Below are 10672 nucleotides of genomic sequence, written 5' to 3' on the forward strand. Positions count from 1 at the left end.
TTCACCTGCTTGTTAATGGTCTGTATAAGAAATTCAATTCACTCAGGTACGTCTGTTTTAAAGTCCCCCCCTCTCAGAGACAAGGGAGTGATGTTTCCCAACCAATCACCTGCCCGGACCCTCCCCCACAACACTAATGAGCAGGTCGTGTGTGTGCAATTAATCTTTTTATAAAACCAAAAACCCATCATTTAATGCACATTAGTGAAGAAAGTTTCCCTCTTGATGACATTAATGACTCACCTACACACACTCTATCTGATAAAGTGCTGGTTAGTGTTGCTTCCTGTATTATGTCAGCTTGCCTGACCCTAATTTTTCTTATGTTGCTCATTTCTGCTCTAAGACTGTATATCATTCCTTGAAAATAGACCTACGCTTTTATAGCTCTGACCTCAGATTATGTGTAATAACAATAATATTTGCTCTGTATTGATAAATAGACAAAACAGCGGAGCAGTTAAACTTGCTCAGTGATACAGTGCTGTGTGTGTGTGTGTGTGTGTGTGTGTGTGTGTGTGTGTGTGTGTGTGTGTGTGTGTGTGTGTGTGACTCAGACACCTGTAACCAAGTCTTAACAACTACTCCCTAAAGCCACTGCTGTGACTGATGATGGATAAGTCTCATTTTGGTCAGTGACATGGACACATAATCACTGTACTGTTAGCCTATAAGTACGTCTGTGCGACCCATAATCACAAGCTGATGATGTGACCACAGCCGTGTCAGGTGACATGTCACAGTCCTGCAGTACCCATTAATCAAAAGATTATTACAACCTTACTCTGACGAGTCATAGATAAACAGACACACACATACCAAAACTGACTGGTGTCTTGTATTAATTACTTTCTTAGATGTAACAAGCTACCTATGAGTGTATTCTGTCCCTCACGTTTTTAACATCACTTATATGACCATTAAAGTTCAAGTTAGAGTGCAGACTTTGGCCAATGCCAACAGTTCAGGCTTTTGTGATCTGCAAATCTGCAAGCGCTGCCACTCTATACGTCAGGATATATGTCCAAAACTATTATCATGATGGCAAAATATGATTGTGTCAGACTGAAGCCTCATCTTCTCAGCTGAGCATTCATTATGTACTTCAGAAACTACGCATACATTTGTGAAAACCAGAGAGCACTTATTATCATGCACATACAAAATGTACAGATATCAAATGCTTAGACTGAAGTAACATCATGAACATGGCAGCTTGTCAAATATAGTGAAAATCAATTATTAAAATGATTCCCTGTTTTGACAGAGAGCTTCAGGGTGAGAAATTTCATGCAACATTTTCACTGACTGCAGAATAGCATGGGCAACAGCATTGCGAATGCCATGTTCAAGCCGTGATGTTGGCTGTCAGGCTTCACTTTTGTAAGACTACATAATACATAGCAGACCTCTTGGCAGTGAGATACGTATATCCTCGCTCAGTGTCCTCATTGTGTAATGTACTCTGCTTGATGCTCTTTTGGTTTCCGAGCCATTTTGGTCAGTTACGTGTGGCCACTAGCTAACCGCTGTAAGCCCATTATATATATTAGTTGGAATGACGGTATCTGCTGGTGTGGCCACAGATTAGAAAACATAGTGATAGAGAGAAATATTATAAATATAGACATCCCGTGTCCTCTGACTGTCCCACCACCGGCCAGCTGACACACACAGGTTTGTCAGAGTTAGACAAACACACATGGTTCACCTTAGAAGATGGACAGCGTAAAGAATTTAACTGAAAGGTGTGGCTTCCTGTTTAATAACCATTCCCCTCATATGAGACAATGGTCATTCAGTGGGAGTTGAGAAGTCAGAAACATTTATATCATCATCTAAAGTGTCAGTAGTGTGCCAGTGTTGTAAAAAGTACACAAAAGTCATACTTGAGTAAAATTTTTAAGTATCTGACATGATAGTAAATTAAACATATATTTACATGTGTATATAAACTGTATACTTGGCATTGACTTGGCATTGGTGTTCAGCGTTGGCGCTGTCGACCTGGCCAGTTATTGGACCTAGTAGAAATAAGTAATTATAGTTATCAAATAAATGTAGTGGATTAAAAAGTACAATATTTGTTCCAAATGTAGTGAAGTGGAAATATAAAGTAGCAGAAAATTTAAATACTCAAGTAAAGTACCTCAAAGTTGTACTTAAGTACAGACCTTGAGTAAATGTACTTTGTTCCATTCCATCACACTAGTTTGCAAATAGATTCAAAATATCACAAATCTGTGGCATTGTTGAAAGGTTTGTCATTTTTCCCAAACACTCCATCAGCCACAATGTTTTTACTTTCTTTCTTTTCTGGAACAGTGAAGAAAAAAACATTGGCCTGAAGAGGTTCACTCTCTGCAGTTGCAGTCCAAAAGTTCAAGTGTCCACCATCTCCAGTGAGCATACTTAGATCTTGAGTCTTTTGAAAATACTCTGTCTCTCCGAAAACGTATTCTTCAGGTGTGTCTCATAAAATTTCTCATATCCAAGACAGTGTCTAGATAAGCCTTAATTCAAAAGATAGCTGATTTATTGCTGTTTAACAAAAGCTTACTCTGTCCCAAGCAAACTATGTTTTCAGTGCCCCAGTGTTTCTTCTTAATCTACCGTTAGTCCATAAAATCACTGACTCAAACCTACATCACGCACATACACATACACACAGAGACAGTGAAACAAGGTGCACTACAAATACAGGATGTACTGTAAAACAATCTTTTTAAAAAGCCCAACTTTTATTTCTTCTGCCATAGGCTCGTAAACATAAAACCTTTGTCAGTATCATAACCTATCCATGCAATGCATACAGTAACTCAAGACTTGCAAGTCATACACTCAAAGGTATGTTATTCACTACAGTACAGAATGGAGATATTTTTTTCACACAGTACATAGGTTTCTATCCATGTTTCTAAGGAAAGTTGATTTCACTGAGAAAAAAGACCATCCGCCATAGAAACAAGCAATCACAGCACAAGATATTACTTTCGGACATGGTGGTCGGAGAAGTGAAGATAATATTGTCATGGTTCTACACCAGTTACTGACTTGAAATTAAACAATTCACATCATACACCATACATAATATGTGTATCATCAGCTTATCTGACAAAACAGTAGAAGGCATGCTTTGTAGGACAACAGAGATAAAGAAAATAAAGACGCTTAAAACGTTGATTACATACAATATCTTATTAGGCCTATACACTGTATTTGTGGAAAAGGGCTCATTCAGATCTATTTCATAAAAAAAAAGAAAAATGAAAAACAGACTTGGCCATTTGTCCAGAAGCTCATAATGGTAAACAATTTACTTGTCTATATTTTTCACAGAGATTTCCCAGTGAAAGGTGAAATATTAAGCCTCTGCCATTTAAACATCCTCATAATTACTGTGATGTGAATAGAGGATATTGCAGTACAAACTGCTGCCACCTGCTGTCAATATTAAATTATACCATTACCCCAGCTGTGCTTTGGTTTTGGCTCATGTTGGTGTTGTATCCTACACACAGTTAGATCTCAATGGTGGAAGCCAGCCGCAAGCAGAGGGATGAATCTGAGGGGACGTCCTGGAGACTGATCTCGTTCCCATCCAGTCGCAGCGTCCGCAGTTTGGAGAAGTTGGACACATCCGTAAAGGTGCAGAAACTACCCAGAGTGAACTCTAGAGGGACAGATGGAGAGGTGGTATAGTTTCACATACAGTACAGCAGCATTTCAATAAATCTTCCAAAACTACTTAGATTAACACTATTCCAAATATCCAACATCTCAGCACATGGCTTATATATCAGAGAGGTAAATATTACCGTTGCTGCATGAGATCCTGAGAAGGCATGTTTTTAAATGTTCAGTGTGTAAGATTTAGGAGGATTTAAGAGCAGAAATGAAATACAAAATTGAAAATTCAGTTTCATTTGTGTATTATCACCTGAATCTTAGAATCAGTGTGTTTTAATTACCTTAAAATGGGCTCTAAAGAGGAACTTTCATGCTTTTTTCGTGTTATTAGCTGCCATCACATGGGCAGCAGATGAGATGAGGGGTACTCAGTTGGTTGCAATCTGCAACCTCACCGTAAGATGCCACCAAACCTTATACACTGGTTGTTTAAGTATTTTTGCTATAACACTAAATATGCACAACTAAATGAGCAACAATCATATTTAAAGTTTGACACTGAAAAACCCTGATAGTCTGCTTCATCGGGACAGTCTGGGTGTTGTTGATCAGGTTTGACTGAAGTTGGTCTGGAAACATCACAAACAACTCCACAGCCGTCTGGCTTTTGCGCCCCATCCACTTCAAACCACAGAGGAGAGCACATACAGAGTCATGTAAAATTATGTGACAATGAACATGCATTTACCTTTGATCTGGTTGGCCTGCAGATAGAGATGCTGTAGTGTGGTGCTCACTAGGGGGATTCTCTCCAGTTTATTGAAGCTGAGGTCCAGCTCCACCAGCCCAGTCACATTAAAGGTGTTGGCAGGGATACCCTTGTCTGTTAGCTGGTTGTGGGCCATCCTTATGTACTGCAGCTGACTGAAACCACCCAGGAAGCTCTCTGGTAGAGAATCAATGGAGTTGGACTCCAGATAGAGTTGGTGCAGATGTTCGGGGAGTGCCTCTGGGACCTGGGATCAGTTAATGAAAATATTGTGAGAGGACTGGAATTTATCCATCGACTTAATGGAACATTTGCAAACGGAACAAAATTACCTTTGTCAACTTATTGCCGCTGATGTCCAAGAGTGTGAGGGATTTCAGTGCCTTCAGTGATGTGCTCATGTCTGTGACAGCATTGTCATTGAGATACAGGATAGTGAGGTTATCCATTCCCTCCAGGTCTGCAGCTATAACCTAGGAAACCATATAAATAATTGTGTAATGTCTCTGATGTATGGCCAAAACAGTTACCAAGCACAGAGAAGGATTTTGCATGACTATCAAACTATGCAAGACATTACCTTTTCAATCTTGTTGTGGTTTATTCTCAAGTCTCGCAGGCCACGAGGGAGGTTTGAAGGAATGCTGGTCAGATTATTGTGTTGTAGGTATAAACGCTGCAGTCCCTCCAACTTCAGGAATGCCTACAAAAATGATGTGGAGAATGAACAACTTGCAAATAAACCAAATAATGCTCCCTCAACACCATTAAAAAGACTGAAATAACATTGTTAACCCTTTTTGCAACAATGTCAGTGTTATTGTCAATTATTTGTAAAGAAATGTAAAAAAAATGTCCTTATTAAAAAAATAGAATATAAAAAAGGTCTTTGGAGAAATATTAGAAATGCCCTTTTCTCTCAGTCGGCTGGAGGGTGTCTGTCTTTTCAACTGGCAGGCTGAGCACCAGCAGGGGAATAAGAGCCATAAGCTCTTTTTACACTAACTGCACAACCAAATCAAATCAAATCATAACCACGACTCTTCTGTACGTTGCCAACTGCAGTATAAAGCTGCACTTTCTAAACTGGCATAACATGGCGATAACAATCGTTTACTGTTTCTCTTACATAGTTGATTTTGTCCTCTTCTCGGAGGGTAAAGAGCTGCAGTTCTTCGTCTTTGAGTTAGCTTCTAACTGCTTCTAGCCATTTTTTTATTCTCCCGGTTGTGGTGTCACACACATAACACGTCAGCTAAACATCACACCCCTGTTCTGTCCTAGCTTAGCCAGAACAACAATGACCCCCCAATTATGTCTTTGTATATTATATATAAACATTGCAAGGCAGAGTTATGGCAGAACAGTCCTGTCTTGAATAGGCAGTGAAAAAGGGGCTAAAGTAAACAGATTTGTGCTGTAGCTTAAAGTCATGGGCAACTGTGCATTCTTAGCTGTTGAACTGATGAGTAAGGAGAACCTATACCACCATCAAAACTGACTGAACCCAGTGAGCAAAGAGTGGTCTAGATCACGTCTTTTAGACATCATTTATGGACATCCAAGACATCTAAAAGACGTCCTCTGGGAGCCAGAATGAAAGTTTTTTATATGTCTTTTCTGGACGTTGTATAGACGTTTATATACCGTTTATCTACTAATTCTGGCTGTCAGTGGACGTCCAGATCATTGCCTGGCCATGTCAATAGTCAGGCCATAATCTAGACATCCAGAGTTAGTTGAGAATAGACGTTCATACTGGCTATGATCTGGACGTCCGTTGACAGCCAGAATTGGTCGATAAATGACGTTGGGAAAAGACGTCCAGTCAGGCCATTCTCTAGACATCCACTGACAGCCAGAATTAGTCAATAAACGATATGTATAAACGTCTATACAACGTCCAGGAAAGACGTATAAAAAACTTTAATTCTGGCTCCCCAGAGGACGTCTTTTAGATGTCTTGGATGTCCATAAATGATGTCTAAAAGACGTGATCTAGACTACTCTTTGCTCACTGGGAAGTGACATTTGGAGGTATGTTTAAAAACTGCTCAGTGTGCTGCCACTGACCAGCTAATTAGCTACCTGCAACCTAACATTATCCAGGTATTTTTTCCAAATTCATAATTGTTTCTTCGCTCTTTCTACAAGACAAGGTGCACGACCTTATAGCTAGAATAGCTAAGAAGCTAATGTAGCTTGTTTGTGTCAGTGGCTCTTGCATTTCTTATATTTTATTCTATTGTTATTATTCTTGCTTATATATAGTTTTTATTTCTCTGCATATTTTCTAAGACTTTTGAATGGGAGCAGCTGTAATGCAAGCAATTTCCCCTGATTCTGATTCTGATTGTGTAGCAAGCTGTTGTCTACCTACAAGTCTGTGGTTGTGTCTGACATCACTCCCTTGTTCACTCATTTACTGCTCCCTTTATCGTGGACACTTATAGTTCTGACAATCGTAGCCAGTGAATTGAGATTTCGGACACTTACATCATCACTCACAGCTATAATGTTCACATCTAAAAATGTGGAGCATTGCATTTATCCACTATATGTAGAGGATAAATTTTCACATTTGGACAGTCAAATAAAATGGCAGACACTAACTGGCTGATCAATGCAAAAACCAGATGCCATCTTGAATAAAAATATTAGTGTCTCCCTTGTCAAAGGAGAACACAGGGCACATGTTTATGGAGCAGATATATATGCTGAGGCATAGAAAAACTTTTAATTTAATTTCAGCTGGACACGAAGCTGAGAACGCATACAATGTGCCTTTTGTTAACACATATGCAGCAATAACACGATTATTTTTTTCTTTTTAATCACAGTCTGCCACCTGCCAACCATCTGACAACCACTGAGACCAGCATGACTCTTTCATACTCTGAGCTCACACGCGTGGCTCTGTCTGACTGAGACCAGATGTAGGGTTACCTTTTTGCCTATGGCGTCAGATGTCAGCTGGTTGTGGTGCATCATGAGCCACACCAGATTGGTTGCATTGGCTAGAGTTGAGTCAGGCACAGCTGTGATTGCATTGTTTTGGAGGTATGCGTATTTCACACGGGAGGGAATAGTTGGCATGGTTGACAGGCCCCGCCCATCACAGTACATGGCAATTGGGAAAGTAGGGGGGCAGTCACACTCATCTGGACATGCCCCTCCAGCGGTGTCTGCCTGCAGGGAGCCATAATAGTGTCCTTGGCTCTGTCGAGTGTACAGCCAGGCTAAGGGGTCCGATTGATGGGAGAGAGAGGGTGGAAGCAGGGCAGACAAGAGGAAGACAATCACCACACGCATGGTCACAGTCACACGAATCTTCACTGTAATCTAACAAAGACAGAGAAACAAGCCAATAAAATTCCAAATAGACACACAGTCATTCACATTTTGACAAATTATTTTGTTAATGGAACTACATTGACTAATATTTTAAAAGATTTTGAAACAGATACAGCTCAAAAGCAAAGTGATGATGAAAATGTGCTCTTGTGCTGACCCTCTGTATCCACTAAGGGCAAGTTCCTCGCTTATATAATAAAGAGGTACATGATTTGCAAAAATAAAGCAAGAAAATGTTCATTAAGCCACCAAAAAGTAAAACAAATAAATAAGTTAGCAAAAAGACAACTTCTCTCACACTTTAAGGGACCTCACTGTTACACAGTTACATGGATAGTCAAATGTGCAGTACAGACTGTTTTGGAAATGTAACTGCCTGCAGAGGTACATTCTTAGGGGTCTTAATCCACAGGGAATCCAGAGAGGAAGCATAAAAAAAGGAAAAAAAAACTTGAATGGCAGCTTTGTTAATGTTTCTCACTGCTGTGCCAAAACTGTGGGAAAATATCCAATAATCACCCTCTGTCTTTGAAAAGGAAAAAAATCTCATGCAAAAATATGCCTCTATCATCATGTATTTTTTTTTATCCCCTGTTAGGTTTCATAGAAAAATACCAAAGGGATTAACAGGCACATGTTCACACACATGCATATACATGCAAAAACACACACACACACACACACACACCTACCTGATCAGAGAGACTGGCACTCCTTGTCCCCTCTCTCACTAAGAGTGTGCTCAGAATTGGAGGGGACTCTGAAAAAGACTTTGTAAAAAAAACTTTCCTCCCCTCCCTGCTCTTTTTTACGTTCTGCCATCCCCCCTCTCCATCCCTCCCTCTGTTCCTTCACTGTTGGTTCTTTCCACCCCCTTACCCACCCGCCTGCACCCCATTTTGTTCGCTCAGGCATGGCCCAGCACACCCCACACCCCACTCTGGAGCCTCTTTTTCCACTCATATTAGCGATGTGAGTTGCAGCGACTGTGAGGGATTGTTCCCATCTGTGTGCAGCACATTCAGTCCCTTTCAGCTGAAACCCCTCTGCTTCTTAAACATTTAGACCATTGAAGTCTTTTTGGCTCACTGGATCACAGATGCTAAATTATTTATCATTTTTGAACAATGCAAACAACATCCGACACGGGTGAAGACATGACTTGCTGTTGCATTGTTGTATGTACTGTAAAGAGTCATGCTGTTGTTAAAGGGGATTTCAGCATTGGATTAAATATCTTATCAATACCTTGTATGTATCTGTAATATGTTCCTCACAATATAAATGACAAGACTATACAAAAACAATAGTTCTATGCTTTTAAATATTATTTAGAAAGACTGATGAAAGACAACAACTATGAAATATTCCCAAGACAAAGCTTTAAAGCAGGGGTGTCCATTCCTCTACAACAACTTTACATCTTGTAAAGGGTTAAATGAAAACATGTGTGACAGTCCCCACATGTTGTCTGTCTGGTCTTAATGTGGGCCCCTTCCTGCTCTGTGTCTTTCCCCTGACACAAGCTTCGTTTGAATCTTATTCATTCACTTTTTATCCCTTATGTCTGCAAGCAGTTGAAGATTCTCCAATTTATCTTATCCACCTTTTCCTCTCTCCATCTCCTCTGTTTGCTGTTATCACGGGGGAACTGTGACAAGGGAAGAATGGTGTGACTGTTGAAGAGAGAGTGATTTCAAGGAGTATATTTATCTGGGTCTAATGTGTTTCAAAATAAAATTATATTTAACACACGTATTCTAGCATGTAGTTGAGCATAAAAAACGTGTTTTCTCTGGTGTGTCATTTCACTGGCATGTTTCCTCCAGACATAAACATTCAGTCCATGTAGCATTTCCAAGGGAAAAAACAGATTGACTAACACTACTTTGTCTTCATGAGAGTCAAAATGAGTAAAGACATGAGGCAAACATATGTACAGTCAACCTAAAAGGTAAAGCTACAATTGTCATTGTTGATAATCGGATTAACAGGATTTCAAATCTATTGGATAATGGATCCGATGGTGGGAGTTACCATAGTTAATATTCAAATGCCACACCACATCATTACATCTGAAACAAAAGAACACAGACATCTTAAAACAGGAGTACAGAAAGTACCCTGTTTCAACCCACCCATGCATATTATTTTCACTTTTATTGCATCTTCTGCATGTTTTACCTTCTGCAGTGGAACAGAGGAACAAGGAATGGCCTGTGAAAATGTGTAGGAGGCACACCACATGTGTAAACATACATGTTAAAAAAAAACCTTCATTCACTGAATTAGATGTGCAAATCATTTTGCTCTACACTCTATTTTCAGCGCTGCCTCTCTGATGTCTGACCTCCCTCCTCTCCCGATATTTTCACATAATGTGGTGAATTAAGGGTTTATCTCGACCAAACCAGTGATTGTTGAAACAGAGGGAAGAGTAACCAATGTGATTGTTGTGACTTAGTTTTATTTAGTTTTTCTAGATTTTGAGTGTTTATGACGATTAGATTGCATTTCTGCAAATGGAGTCTGGTTATTTTGGCAATAGCAGTAGTGATCTTACTCTTAAACAAAAAGGTCTGTCTCTGGAGGGAACCTTTGCATAACTTGACCGACACGTAGAATAACAATCTGAGCCTGTCAGTGGCACACAAAAACAAAACAAGCACTTTAAAGGTCATATTGATAACATGTTTATGTAGATAAACATAATACAACATATAATACATCTACAGAGCGTGTAGAAAGGTGTAGCATCTCTTTTCCTCAAAAACATTATTATGATTTTGACTCAATCATTTTAAAACTTTTGATTATTTTGTTCAGGTCTGACAGATGGTTCCAGCTTCTAGAAAGCCACATTTAGTGGCTGAATGTTATCAATAACACCTTCAAGTAAACTTACTTTGATTGTGTGCA

At 39.6% G+C, this 10672-nt stretch overlaps 1 protein-coding gene across 1 annotated transcript; it reads right to left on the reverse strand.

Annotated features, from left to right (window-relative positions):
• Nucleotides 1-2720: 2720 nt before the first annotated feature.
• fmoda (fibromodulin a) lies at nucleotides 2721-8520 on the reverse strand. The gene is made up of 6 exons (XM_084347559.1): nucleotides 8446-8520; nucleotides 7346-7741; nucleotides 4980-5102; nucleotides 4732-4872; nucleotides 4379-4646; nucleotides 2721-3673 (listed from the first exon to the last, which is right to left on the reverse strand). The coding sequence occupies exons 2-6, from the start codon at nucleotides 7709-7711 to the stop codon at nucleotides 3522-3524; spliced, it is 1050 nt and encodes a 349-aa protein (XP_084203685.1). The 5' UTR covers nucleotides 7712-7741; nucleotides 8446-8520; the 3' UTR covers nucleotides 2721-3521.
• Between the last annotated feature and the right edge of the window lie 2152 nt (nucleotides 8521-10672).

This window comes from Pagrus pagrus (assembly GCF_965226575.1).
Source record: "Pagrus pagrus genome assembly, chromosome: 3".
Lineage (NCBI taxonomy): Eukaryota > Metazoa > Chordata > Actinopteri > Spariformes > Sparidae > Pagrus > Pagrus pagrus.

What these genes read in the sequence shown, in the direction of transcription:
- fmoda (XM_084347559.1), bottom strand. Translation starts at nt 7,711, where the DNA reads ATGCGTGTGGTGATTGTCTTCCTCTTGTCTGCCCTGCTTCCACCCTCT. An exon ending in ACCACAACAAGATTGAAAAG is followed by an intron (nt 4,873 to 4,979) that starts GTAATGTCTTGC and finishes ATGGTTTCCTAG; the next exon opens with GTTATAGCTGCAGACCTGGA. An exon ending in GCAGGCCAACCAGATCAAAG is followed by an intron (nt 3,674 to 4,378) that starts GTAAATGCATGT and finishes CTGTCCCTCTAG; the next exon opens with AGTTCACTCTGGGTAGTTTC.